The sequence below is a fragment of the Capsella rubella genome, unplaced genomic scaffold, assembly GCF_000375325.1.
Source record: "Capsella rubella cultivar Monte Gargano unplaced genomic scaffold, Caprub1_0 scaffold_8, whole genome shotgun sequence".
NCBI lineage: Eukaryota > Viridiplantae > Streptophyta > Magnoliopsida > Brassicales > Brassicaceae > Capsella > Capsella rubella.
Window position 1 is genome coordinate 5711890 of NW_006238916.1, and position 14081 is coordinate 5725970.

The 14081-nt window shown below is 35.2% G+C and overlaps 5 protein-coding genes and 2 non-coding genes across 7 annotated transcripts; 2 read left to right on the plus strand and 5 right to left on the minus strand.

Moving 5' to 3' along the window:
* Positions 1-80: 80 nt before the first annotated feature.
* Positions 81-928, minus strand: LOC111831420 (dirigent protein 3). Its single transcript, XM_023785510.1, has one exon. It carries the CDS (start codon positions 824-826, stop codon positions 245-247), a length of 582 nt encoding a protein of 193 aa, XP_023641278.1. The 5' UTR covers positions 827-928; the 3' UTR covers positions 81-244.
* A 1261-nt stretch (positions 929-2189) lies between these two features.
* On the plus strand, positions 2190-4109 carry LOC17876658 (universal stress protein Slr1101). Its single transcript, XM_006281827.2, has 2 exons — positions 2190-2206; positions 3529-4109. The coding sequence occupies exons 1-2, from the start codon at positions 2190-2192 to the stop codon at positions 4058-4060; spliced, it is 549 nt and encodes a 182-aa protein (XP_006281889.2). The 3' UTR covers positions 4061-4109.
* A 488-nt stretch (positions 4110-4597) lies between these two features.
* LOC111829119 lies at positions 4598-4740 on the minus strand. Its single transcript, XR_002832676.1, has one exon. It is a non-coding gene; the product is annotated as a U4 spliceosomal RNA (small nuclear RNA).
* A 268-nt stretch (positions 4741-5008) lies between these two features.
* On the minus strand, positions 5009-5172 carry LOC111829130. The gene has a single exon (XR_002832688.1). It is a non-coding gene; the product is annotated as a U1 spliceosomal RNA (small nuclear RNA).
* A 368-nt stretch (positions 5173-5540) lies between these two features.
* Positions 5541-7585, plus strand: LOC17876117 (chaperone protein dnaJ 49). Its single transcript, XM_006280615.2, has 3 exons — positions 5541-5679; positions 5887-7026; positions 7338-7585. The coding sequence occupies exons 2-3, from the start codon at positions 5948-5950 to the stop codon at positions 7351-7353; spliced, it is 1095 nt and encodes a 364-aa protein (XP_006280677.1). The 5' UTR covers positions 5541-5679; positions 5887-5947; the 3' UTR covers positions 7354-7585.
* LOC17877277 (probable 3-ketoacyl-CoA synthase 21) lies at positions 7581-9735 on the minus strand. Its single transcript, XM_006281499.2, has one exon. The coding sequence runs from the start codon at positions 9470-9472 to the stop codon at positions 8075-8077; it is 1398 nt and encodes a 465-aa protein (XP_006281561.1). The 5' UTR covers positions 9473-9735; the 3' UTR covers positions 7581-8074.
* A 2387-nt stretch (positions 9736-12122) lies between these two features.
* On the minus strand, positions 12123-13808 carry LOC17875259 (uncharacterized protein DDB_G0271670). Its single transcript, XM_006282243.2, has one exon. It carries the CDS (start codon positions 13511-13513, stop codon positions 12305-12307), a length of 1209 nt encoding a protein of 402 aa, XP_006282305.1. The 5' UTR covers positions 13514-13808; the 3' UTR covers positions 12123-12304.
* Positions 13809-14081: the final 273 nt, after the last annotated feature.

Here is a 14081-nt window from a genome sequence, read left to right on the forward strand (position 1 = left end):
TCTCATGTGAAGGTTGTACATGTCTAACTTTTCTTTGTAGAAACACTAAATTGCACATTGTATTACAAAACCCAAAATGCTGATTTAAAGAGAATTTACAAGACAGAAAATTAATTATTTTGCCACAATATAATAATACAAATATAAATGTAAACGAAAGATACAGAAACTAATTAAAGAACATGGACAACACAATTGATGAAGAAACGAACAAATAAAAGTTCCATTATAAATCTAGGCATCATTAGTAATGCAAGACGTAACAGTTATACTCAACAGTAGCATCACCAGTCTTGCGGTCGAACTCCTTGGTCCGAGCCTCGACATATCCTCTAGCGAACCGGAACATTCCACTACCTCCAACCACCGGCATTTCCCTAACATCTGACATCACTACGTTCCGACCAAGAATCGTTATGCTACTGCCATTGTACTCTCCTGTCTTAAAAGCGAAGGTCATAGCCATCAAGAACCCTAGTTCCTTTTGGTCTGCTCCAGCGTACATACCTTGTGCTTGTCCTACCAAAGTAGAGTTAATGGGCACATCTGATGTTAAAGCGTTGTCTATCATGGTGACTGATCCAAAGAACGAGGAAGATGAGTAGTCTGGAACCGGCCGTTGGATCATGATGGAACTTGGGTGTCGACCACTTACAATGTCATGCCAATATACACGAAGATGTGTGAGTTTCTCTTTCTCACCGAGGCCGAGGTGTTTCCGGTTAACTTTTCTTGCAAAGTCTTCACCGTTTTTTCCAGCGGAGGCAACGGTGATGGCGAGGAGGAGGATTTGTGCGGCGAGGATGAGATTAATGAACTTTGCCATGTTAGCTTTATGTGGTGGTTGTGGTTTCTTTGTTTTTATGTGTTGTTGATGCAACTTGTAATGCTATATATAACAAGGATATAGAAAGAGATAAACTAGTGTGTGTGTATATATAGAAGGAGACGTGCTATTTGAGAAATCTTCTAGAATTTAAAGTAAGTTTGGATTTTATTTCGTGAATGGAATGTGATATATTGTATTTTATGGTGGAAGTTACAAAAAAATCTCAATCAAGATCAGTTTCTAAAAGTGTGATTGGTAGAAAATTTGTAGATGAGATGAGAGCATTTGTATAAGTTGCAATTGTTGATTCCTCTAGGCTTTTAATTTTACAGATTTTTTTTCATTAATAATTAACATTACTTTAATTATATATATATATATATTTTTTCTTTTCTTTTTGAAACTATACGTTAACTATGAAATTATAAGTAGAAATATGGAATTCTTAAAATGTATTGAAAGATGTAGAGTGTGAATGTGTGATGTTCAAATATTTTTCTTTAAAAAATCACCATATAGTTTATAAAAATGTGTGAATACCACTTAAATCAATAGTAAGAATAAAAATTAACAAATATTTCTTATAAGCATATTTTGTGAATTATAATATCTATTTCATGATAAAATATTTTGGTTTTAAAAATGTAACAGAACTAGTTAAAAAAATCTCTATAGCCACTTGAATAGCGTGTAACTTAAATAATTCGTGGCTTTTTTAAAATCACCTTAAAGCCACGAATTTTCGCGACTGTGAAGTGGCTATAAATATTTTTTTTACTAATTAATCTATTACAAAATTGTATTTCTCGTATATTGTTGTTTCATTTAAAAATATATATTTAAGGTATATATTTTGTAAGAGAAAAATATAAATAAAAAAAAACAATTTGATGGCTATTTTTAATTAAGGTACGGTCAAATGTCTTAAAGCATATTCATCAATGATTTTTTGGTGGGTATCTATAATAATAATAAAAAAATAGCAGTAAAATATTAAATGGATATCTAGAATAGTTGAGAAATTCATCTCAAAGTCTCTTAAGATGGATTTTCTTAACTAATCTAGATACCCATTCAATATCTTATTATTATTATTATAATTACTATTAATTTTTCATTATTAGAAATTTTATTTAAAAACTATGGATAAAAATGCTTGTAAAGAATAACGAGTTCGAGATATCAGCTTAAATTTTGAGAACGAAGTTATTTTACAAAATTTATCGAAAATGTAGGTTATCATTTGTGAAAAAACTCCTTTATAGGTACTAATAAATTGTTCTTTAGTCAATTAAATTTTCGTTTGTGTATTATTTATGCAATTAATTATATTTAATATGTGGATCCCAAATGAAACAAAATGGCACTACAACTGAAGTAACTAAAAAATATTTTTAGTTAAGAAAATAATTTATTTAACGTGACAAATAAACTATTTGTATAAACTACGAACAAATATATGGTCTCTAGTATCTTGTGATTTTTTTTTTTTGTAGGTATAGCATTGAAAAGGTTGTAAATGGAGTGAATGTTACGGTTACAGTAAGTAGATACAATTAAGCAACTGAGAGAGTCTAACAAAAAAAATAGTAAAAATAACTAAGTATGACTCTCTAAATAAGTTGTAAGTAGTCATATTTCTGGTATGATGTTAAATGAAATGACTCAGTAGCGTTGATGACGTTTGATTACTTTATTATGTGGTTGATTACACTTTTTGTTTTAACTTTGATATCCTATTTTTCAAAATTACCAAACTTATATACTTCAAATACTTCTTAGTTATTAAAATTTATAATGCTACTCTCTTAATATTACCACCATTTTTCTTTCATTTTTTGTACGATTTATTTTTTAAATCTAAATATGCCAATCTCTCGGTTACCAAAAAATAAAAATGCCAATATCTCCTTCATCTACCAAGTTCTCAATTTTCAATCAAAAATGAAAATACAATGTAATTCTTATTTCACTTTATGACAGATACTTTTTATTTATATATTGATTCATTTTTTCAACAAATTTCATCAATATAATTTTGTATTTATTTAACATCTATTTTCACTAATGTGAAAACTGAAATTTATAAAATGAGAAAAATGTAAAACATAAGCAAAACATAAATAAATATTTTGTGTATGTATTTGAGAACATGTGAATGGGATTATCTGACTAGCATATCATAACTCGTATATTGCCACATTAGTAGTTTGATAATTTATCATTAATTATCAATAGTATTTTTTTTTAAGAAAACTATTTTGGTAAAAGTAATGATGCAAGTTCTCAAATTACATGTGTTTTTATCTTTCTTCTCTTTTTTTTTTTTGATTAAGGAGTTGTTCTTTTCTTTTTATATTGACAATGAGATTTTATATGGAATAAGGAAATTTTAATTTATAGGTTGTAGTAAGCTCTCTCCAAATTGGTTTGTTCATACATATAAAAACAAACGAAACAAACACAAAGACACCTTGGTCAAACTCTTTATAAAATCTTGAAAGACCTATATAATCGGGAAAGCAAAGCAATCAACTATTTTTAATTTTACTTTAACAAAAAGTTAAGTATAAACAAGAGGCTTCGCGTGAGCATCGGTCCCAGCAACAACGCTCAACCACACTCATAGCTGCTCACTTCTCATTCAAATAGAGACCAATACATACTTTTCCTCAACTCTACAATAACAATTAACAAAGCAAATCAAGAAAGCTAAAGAGAACCAAAATGGCTAATGAAAGTGAGCGTGTTGTGGTCGTAGGTGTAGATGATTCAGCACATAGCTACCATGCACTCGAGACAGCTTTAGATCTCTTCTTCATACCTTTCAAGAGCAGCCCTCAATTCAAACTTGTCGTTGTTCACGCCCGACCAACAGCGAGCTCTTTCCTCGGTGTTGCTGGTCCCGTAACGGTAGATGTAATACAAATGGTGGAACAAGATTTGAAAAAGACTGCTGAGTTGGTTAAGAAGAAGTGCGCCGAAGCGTGTTCGGCTAAATCCGTTGAGATCGCGTCTTCGGAGGTGATTGAAGGAGATCCTAGGGATATAATGTTGGAAGCTGCGGAGAGACATCATGCATGTGTTCTTGTCCTTGGTAGCCATGGTTATGGAGCTGTCAAGAGGGTGTTTTTGGGCAGCGTGAGTGACTATTTAGCTCATCATGCACATTGCTCCGTGATGATCGTCAAGAAACCTAAGGCTAAACCTACTTCTACTGGTCATCACTGACGAGAGGAATACAACGTTTGTTATATACTTATATATATAACCATTCTATTTTCTTAAGTAAGACTCTATCCATTGAAGCTTTGTATACTCGTCTTCCCCAACATCTTCAGTTTCAACGTTAGTAATGTATCAATTCATTGAACGTTAACCAAAAAAAACATGTATCAATTCATTGTATTCACTACATTAATTGGTTCTTATTTGTCTTATATATTCTCCTTGCTTTCTTCTATATCGAAACTATTGCAAAAACCAAGTTCTTGAAAAATATTTGTAATGACCATATGTAATTGAAATGTTCCACATTATAGCAATTGCAAAGAACTTGATCATCTATAAACTAAGTGTTTCAAGGTCAAAACTTGCTCATCCGAACCACGTTTGTTATGGAGCCAACTCAGCCAAGTACTATAGGTTTGATAATGACTTTAAGGAGCTAGCTATATATGACCATTGATACAACCATATGACTCTAACCCTATGGCTAGATCAGACAAAGTGACTTGAGAAGACAAAAGTTAAACTGAAAAATTGTAGGGCTTTACCCCGAAGGGAGCCCTTCAAGAAATTCTCAAAGGCCTAAAAGACCAAAGAGGGGGTTTGGAAATAGTTTTCAACCAGCAATAGACGCGCCTCGGTTAGTACCTCATTAGCTGCGTCATTGCCCCAAGCGCAAAGATAACTTTCTTTCACCTAATGCCTCTTTCTTTTATACCTTAACCACACCCACCCACTTCATATACACTTCCGATGTGGGATTATTGAGTACCTTATTACAATATGTAACATATTTCTTAAATACTTACATTCCTAAAAAGTAATATTCTAAGTACGAACCAAAATGATTGATAATGGTAAATAAGGAACCAAAATGATTGATAATTCTAAGTACGAACCAAAATGATTGATAATTCTAAGTACGAACCAAAATGATTGATAATGATAATGGTAGAGGCCGCGCGAACGCAGGCCTCCGCTGCCACAAATAATGACGCAGGCTCTCCCACTTGGGGAGACCTTAAGCTAAGCACCCCTCCTTTATGTGCAATGGAGGTCACTAGCTTAGGCCACTCGTCTTCTTGATCACAAGTCGACCCCGTCCAGGTAAGTACTTCTCTACGTCGCTCCCCATCTTCTCTTTATACTCTGCTTCCTCAATCTTTGTTTCAGGTCTAACCGATGTGGGACATTAACACATCTCAGTATCTCACCCACACTGACAAGAGTACATAACGTGATGTTTGGCTCTTAGAAAACGACATGAGTTTTGTCTTATATACACATTTGGGCTATACTGTCTCTAGGCCCATTTATGAATCTTGCAACATAGAGTTCTAAACCATTTGTTAATATGGGCCATACGGTCTCTCGGCCCATTACGGAGCTGTTTAATATTTGATTAACGTAAGGTTTATGAAGTGTTTAACTTTATCTTAAATAAACTCAAAAATTAGGAAGTCTAACGACGACAATTTAGTGATAGAAGTCTCACACATTCGGCTTCAGCTCTCTCCCTCTGCGATTCACCTCTTGACGACGACGACCCTGTCTCTGATCAGTGATCAGCTTCTTCTCCTCCTCTTCTCTTCCATGGCGACGACTCTCTTCATCTGAATTGGGTACTTTTTTCAGTTTTGCTACATCTTACGCTTTTGATTTCAGTACGCGGAATCAGACTCTTTGTTTGCTAATTGTTAGCGAGCTTTTTATCCTTTGTTTTGATCATATGTACGAAATTGCAAACCTAAAAAGCTTGGTTCGATGTGTTTAGGGTTGATATCACGGTTCTGATTTAGCATCTGTTATTGTTGTTATATTCGTGTTAGGGTGTGGAATCGAAGAGTTAGAGTGAGGAGAGATTTTTGGAATTTGGGGTTTGAATTAGTTATGGATGGGAATAAGGATGACGCGTCGAAGTGTTTAAGAATCGCTGAAGACGCCATTGTTATTGGTGATAAAGAACGAGCGTTGAAATTTATCAAGATGGCTAAACGGCTTAATCCAAGTCTCTCTCTTGATCATCTTGTTGCTGCTTATGAGAATCTGGATTCAGTTTCGAGGAATCGGTCTGTTGATGAAAAGCTTAAAACTGTGGATGGTGATGGTAAGCTTGAGACTGGGAAGGGTGATGAGAATAAGAAGTATACTGAGGAAAGTGTGGAATTGGTTAGGAATATAAACAGGAACAAGGATTACTACGCGATTTTGGGTTTAGAAAAGAACTGTTCGGTTGAAGAGATTAGGAAAGCTTATAGGAAGTTGTCTTTGAAAGTTCACCCGGATAAGAACAAGGCACCTGGTTCAGAGGAGGCGTTTAAGAAACTTTCGAAAGCGTTTACGTGTTTGAGTGATGGTAACTCAAGAAGTCAGTATGATCAGGTGGGATTAGTTGATGAGTTTGATCATGTTCAGAGGCGGAATCGTAGGCCAAGGAGGAGATATAACACGCGGAATGATTTCTTTGATGATGAGTTTGATCCCGATGAGATATTCAGGGCGTTTTTTGGTCAACAACGAAACATGTTCCGTGCTTCCCATGCTTATAGGACTGCTTCCCATGCTTATAAGACTAGACAAGCGCGTAGCCAACCCCGAGAGGAGGAACCTAGTGTGGCTGGACCAAGCTGTTTGACGATTATTCAGATTATACCATTCTTTCTACTTCTGTTGCTGGCTTATCTACCCTTTTCTGAACCAGAGTATTCTCTGCACAAGAGCCAGTCTTATCAGATGCCGAAGACAACACAGAATATGGAGATTAGCTTTTATGTTAGATCATCACCAGCATTTGATGAGAAGTTTCCGCTGGGTAGCTCTTCTCGAGCTAATCTTGAGGGCAAAGTGATCAAAGAGTACAGACACTTTCTTTTCCAGTCTTGTCGCATGGAGCTCCAAAAACGGCGGTGGAACAAGAAAATACCAACCCCTCACTGCAACGAGCTTCAAGATCGTGGATTTGTTGATAGGTAACAGCTTTGCATTTCCTCCACATATTTTTTGGGATTTTGTCATGTACTTCATACTTATGACCCCCACGAATCATTTTTACTAAGCTCCTCCACTGTTAAAAAAAAGAAAATTGAATAAATCTCTAAGATCTTAACAAAAGAAGCCTTTTTAACAAGTGAAGATCTTTAACATGGCCTTACACATAAAACCTAAAACCTAGTTCCCTCATACAAAACATACGGCCCATGCCAAATGCTAGTGTTAGGTTTTCTTATGGTCACACAACAATCATTGATGTTTAATCCTTTGTTTATTTGACACAAAACAGGCAAATACCGATATGATACCCGCCCAGAACTGTCCAACAATCACTGAAGACAGCCAGATCTTGATGTTCCAGAGGTTCTTGGGCCGAACGGATAAACTGTAATGTTCAGTAGGAAGGATAACTATAATATTTCGTTTTTTTTGTTGCATATAGAGTTGGAGATGATAATTCATTGGAGAACAACAAAGAAGAAATACTCATAACAGAGGTACCTGTTGCATACTCACATTATGATTCAAACAAAAAAAGGCAGTCCAACAATTCTCTATAGAAAATTCTCTTACTTGTTAATATGACAATAAGGCTTTGAATTGTTTCACTCATATCTATCTCTATTGGTGACGTTGGTGGAAAACTGGAAATAAGTAGTCATGGTAGCTCTTTTTTGCTTCACGGTTAGAACTTTTTGGTTCAAGATTCTCGATTCTTGACCATATATTATATCAGAAACAAAAATGTTATTCTTACAGCTAGATTATAAATGTGGATCATGTGAAAAGTAACATAACAAATTTCAATGTCTTGCATGATTCCACAACGCGTAAAGAGTACTTGTGTTATGCTGACCACATTAATTCGACAACTGTTCAGCTATTAGGTCTTAGAGGGTGAAAATGAGACCAAACAACAATTTCAAAACCTGTGAAAAGTGGTCTTTCTGTTCAACGAGAACGAATTTAACTAATAACTCAGAGCCCGTTCGAGTTTTATCTTCAAGGTTATATTACTTGCTCGTGCTAGCCTGGTCTGATATTTGTAGAGTCAGGTACGTCTACGGGATATGAGTCGATAAAGTCGAGCCATTTGTTTTCTATATTGGGCTCCACGTCTCGGATGCATCTCCACACCGCACTGTTACACTTGAACCCACTTCCAAATGCAATCTGCAAGACCCTATCGCCTTTTCTCATTCTCCGCTTTGCTTCCAAGTAAGAGAGAGTGTACCAAATGGATGACGAAGAAGTATTCCCGAACCTATGAAGAGTCATCTTTGATGGCTCGATGTCTTCTTTTGTTAAGTTCAGGTTCATCTCCATTGCTTGAATAACAGCTCTTCCTCCTGTATGAATGCAGAAATGCTCAAACGCTGTCTTGAAGTTTGGTGTATAAGAAGAAGTCGACTCATAGATCTTTAGTTTCTTACTAAGAATGTTTTGTATCACATATTGGAATTGCTCTAGGTAAGGTAATACCGAAGGTCCCAGTGAAGTTAGATTCATCTTCAGCATATCTCCAGCAACACTGATTACATCTTTGGTTATCGATACCCCTTGCTTTTCCTCAGAGTCTATGTCTTGATAGATACATCGGTAAGCTCGATCATCTTTTGCTTTATTTGTCCTAACAACATGCAAGAGCTCATACTTTGCATTTCCTCTGTCATGATCATTGCTAGACATCAATACTGCAGCTGCTCCCATTCGAAAGAGACAGTTGGTAAGAAGCATAGATCTGTCTTTGCCAATATACCAATGTGTATTCAGCGCTTCGGTGCTAATAATAAGAGCCAAGGAGCCTCGATGAACCTTTAGCAAGTCATTAGCCAAACCAACTGACAGAATCCCAGCTGCACAGCCCATCCCGGACAGGTTAAAGCTCTTGATATTGCTTCTCATATGGAATTTGTTGATCACCATTGCACTTAGAGACGGTGTAGGCGAATGCAAACTGCAGTTGGTTATCAGTATGTCTATGCTTCGAGGGCTTAGTTTGTTTTTCTTCAGGAGATCCTCAACAGAGGTGAAAATAGTGGTCATGGTTTCGATTTGGACTGAGGGAAGAGATTTCTTGAGTGGTATCTCCATCAGGGAAAGAGGAATGCTGGTTTGGTTGCTTAACCAGGATCTCTCAAGAATCCGGGTTTGGAAGTCAATACTGTCTTGATCGAGCTTGTCATCGAGGTAAATGGTTTCGATAAGGGTTGACATTGGGACGCGGTTTGATTCAGGTGCGCGATAACAAGTGAAATCAAGTAAGTAGACTTTGACTCTTGTTCTAATTCTTTGGTAGATGAGATACAATACTAGCAAACCGACAAAGATCTCAAAGACAGAACCACCTGAGCCTAGGAACGTCGTCAGCTCTGACATGGTCAAGGAGATTGGTGAAACTCTGTCTATCCTCGTTTGGTTCATTTCACTTGAAAGTTCAAGTCTTTCATGTGTGATTGATTCGCCCACTATGGTTGCTTAGACGAAGATATAAAAGAGAATGAAATAAACATGTGGAAGTTGTTGCAGAGGATTTCACTGCGTTAGGTCATCCTATTTGTTTTCAGCATTCATTGTGTGATTTTGTAACAATTAGTCACAAACACCAACACGTCTTCTTACTTGTCTGATTAGTAAATAGCCAACATGGGTCGTGTGGTCTAATGCTAGCAACAGTACTTTTTAGAAGAAAGAATATAAAAAAGTATAAAAATGCATGTCAATCTAATAGACGACGTAGCAGAAGAGGAGAACATGTCATTAAAGACAAGTAGTAGGTTAAGGCAATTACAGCAGACACTTTAGATTCTGGTTCGGCCTTCGGCAATAACTATGAAAACGATCGACGAAACTTATACAAAGCAACAACACACATGAGAGCATGCATGAAGTCATAGAGAGAAAGAGGTATTAAATGGATTGGTTTTTTGAGTTTGACCCATCAATGTGAATAGTGTTTTTTATAGACCCAACATGTTCTTGTCACACCATGATTGAATCAGATGCGTCGGCAATATAACCATTAAGTTTGTCGTGGTAGCTATATCAAGAGAAAAAGAAAAAAATCTATGGACTTAGAAAATATTTGTTAGTAGTTTTTATTATGAGCGCAAATTTCGGATTTTAATGTGAATAACGAGTGGTTGTGTTGTGTGCTAATTAATCACTCTAGAGACTGTTGAATAGTGATGGATGCCGTGATTTATTCAGATTACGACTTGGATTGTTTCATTTGCATTTTTTTCTTCTTATTCTTTTGTCATTTGCAGAAGTGTAAGCCATACTAAAACGACATGCATTTTTGTATTATACAAAAAAATTGTAGGGAAAAATGACAAAAAAAAACAAATTATATATTTTATAGAAGATAATCAAATATACACACACATATATATATATATATATATATATATATATATATATAACTTAAATGCATTTGAAAACGCAGAAATTTGCACAAAATAAAAAAAAAAACTTACGTTTTTTTTTTAAATTTATCTTTAATTTATCGTATGTCGTTTTTTTTGTTAGATTAGCATTGACTTTTTGAAATCTCAAATAAAAGCCAATGCCGATTATTTTAGATATTAACATGCCATTTGGATTTGGTAGAAGTTTTTTTTGCAAATTTATCACATAAACTGAAATCCAAAAATTCAAATGGTCCAAACAAAACAAATAAATCCGCATTAAAAATTCGAATTCGAGTACACTAAAAATCAAAGGGATGCAACTAATGCAAACGAAAATTCTTAGGTTATGATCTAACTTTTAAGGGTTAGATTCTCACTTGTTAATTCATAGTACCAAACAACAAATTCATTACATCCTAAAAGCTGTAAATATATTGCTATTTGTTATCATAGATCTAGGCCCCCTTCTTGTTTTATTCTTCCTCCGTTTACGTTTCCATGTTTTCATGAATCTAGTCTAGCTATAAAACTTCCATGCTAGTTACATTTGTGACAATTTCTAAAGGCTCTATGAAGTTGGAGCAAGTTAAGAACATGCCTATTATTTTTTTTGTTATTGAGATCTTAATCTATATCTTAAACTTAAAAAATGATCTTAACAAATAACAACACATGACCATCTTTTAAATAATCTATTATACATAGTTTTGGTCTTCGAAACATCGATGATTCCACATGGGAAAAATACAAAAATACAAAAAAAAAAGAGTAAATGAGAAGAAGACCTTTTTGCACTGTCTCTTTGGCTTTGCAGAATCCATTGATATTCATATAATGTAGTTTCATCTCATGGACCCCTTTTACATGTCCTCTTCTACACGTTAAACATAATAATAACAAATCTTCTGTATGCTTTTGTCGTTAAACCCACTCAACAAATATCGATGTGAAAGAAGAAACAAACCAAATTTGCACTGTGTTTGGTTTCTTGAAGATTAGGTGTGATCACTAGTGTAGAGATCAGTGCAACTGTTATTAAATGCCTCTAATTTTGTGGGTTAAAAAATTGAAGTTTTTTTTTTATTATTATTAGGGGACCATGGAATCATAATGCATGTGCAAAGGCATGTGCCTTTTGATTCACTCATCTATCAAACAAAACACAAACTTAAAAGCTTTAGTCAAACCCCATCAAAATTCTCCCCTGGCCTCTTTGACTGGCTTTTTCCAAGTTGGTTTTTTTGGTTACTAATTTTAATTATTACTTATAAATCACACATCATAATCTCAACATAAAGCAAAGCAAGACACATGTTTCTGTTCCTAATTAGAGAAAGAACAATAGAGTTTTTGTAAACATATATACAAAAGTGACTAAAAGCCAAGCTTTGTCCGAAACATGTGTTTCAATTTTTTCAGGTGTAAATTAACAAATAAAGTGATATCACATTAGTTAGAAAAATTTGCATGATATTGAAAACCCAAGTGAAATCTAAACTCAAACCAATTTATTTACCATTGTATCAAAGAACATAAAAGCAAGACATATGGTTAAAAGATGAAAATAATCAAGAGAAGAAAAGGACAAATAGAGAGTAGCCAAAGTATCCTATGTTCCTTGTTTGACAAAAGATGATGATGAACATATAGAGAGACTAGAGTGACATTACAATACTAATATGATTACCAAAAGATCATTCATCATCACCAAGATATTTCAAGAAACACCTTGATGGAAAAAGATATAAAACTAAATATTAATGTATTCATTCTTGTTTAAGATTAATAAAGAGGTTAAGAAAACACTTATTGTGAAAACATTAAAGATTAAAGTTTTTAATATTCAGTTTCTGACTGCTAACAAAGAAGGGATTGCACCCAAGTTTGGAGTTGTGTTCTTGCTTGTTGAATCTGAAATGGTACGGCCTCTTTTACCAGAGGAAGAAGATGAAGTGAAAGCTCTCATGGGACTTGCAAATGCCCAACCCCAGCTTCTGTTCCTTCCTCCACCATGACCCATGTTATGATGATGATGATGATGTTGATGTTCAGCTGATGATGAAGATACCCATGATGATGAAGATGAAGAAGATGATGATGATGTCATTATCATAAACCCACCAAAGATCCCACCACATCTCACCATCTCTCTAACACCATTACTAGGGTTACTACTACTGTTACTGTTACTGACCTTGCCTTTGTTATTATTACCTTCTCTCTGTGACTCAACTCTTCTCAGAGTACAATCTCCAAACCCATTTGTTATCCTCTCAAAGAAATCACCAGAGAAGCTTCTGCTTCCACAACCAACAGATCTAGATCTTGACACTTTCCTCTCACTTGGTGTGACTTCAATGTTAGGGCTTCCATCTTCTTCTACAATCACATCAATGCCGTTTCTGTTCCCACTAACTCCATTCACTGCTCTCTTTGACATGGAAGAAGACGCTGACGAAGAAGACGAAGATCCCATTGTCGTAGTAGTCTCTGTAAACTCTGTTTTTGCTTCGTTCTGGCTTGTGGGTTGGTTAAAGTTTCCAACTTTTTTGCTGCTACTGTGGTGTTTTGAAGAGTAGAGATGAAGAAAAGACCAGAACCCATTCCTCTTTCTCGGGCTCAAATCTGAATCTCCGTACGTTGTCTTAGTCGTCCTCGTTGATTGACTTCTCTTGTAGACAATGTTCCCCGTAGTGGAGGAAGAAGACGAAGCTGTGAGCATCTTCTTCTTCTTCTTAGCCAGCAAAAACGGAAGCTTGTTGCTGCTGTTGTTAGAGACATTTCTAGCTCCGGAAACGGAAAGAGAGAGCGAAGCAGAAAGATTAGCGGCGGAGGAAGAAGTGGTTGTGCTACCGACAGAGTCAGATCTGAAGGAAGGAGAAGAAGAAGTAGAAGAGGAAGCTAAGTGTTTAGGAAGTGGGAAAGAAGAAGTTACGAGCTTTCCAAGCTTTTCTTGGAGACAAAAAGCACAGATCCCACCAGGGTTTTTAGTAAAAGGATGGTTTATGCATTGCATACCATCACCCATGTCTTGGTCTTTCACTTCCACCATTGATGACCTGACCAAAAAACTTACTTGCTCTGTTTTCAGATTCTTCTTGTGAGCTAATGTGGTTCTCTGCTTCTATGTAAAGCTTTCAGCTTTCAGTATTATTTGTGTCTCTTCGTTTGAGAGAGAGAGAGAGGTTGAGAAATGAAGGAGAAGGAGAAGAGAGAGAGGAGTGGGTTGTGGCAGAGAGAGGGGTCGAGTTCCCAGATGCACGTGGGATACTGACTTGTTTGTGGCCTTTTACTCTCTCAAGCTTTTTTCTTTTAATTTTGTTTTGTGTGTGTTTTGTAATCTATTCTTCTTCTTCTCTCAGCTCTTTAAATCTTCCAAAAGGTTTTAACACTAATCTGTTTTTGTTTCTCTCTAATAATCATTTAGGTTTGGGTTGTACTAAATATTTTTTTTTTCACTTAAAAAAGGTTGGTAGATAAGTATTCTACCACACTTTTTACAAACTTAAAAGAGATTCTTACTAAAAATGTTACTTTTTAGATAGAAAATATACAAATTTATCGCAAAAAATAACAAATATGTAATTGATTCAACTTATAATTACATTTTAAACAAATAT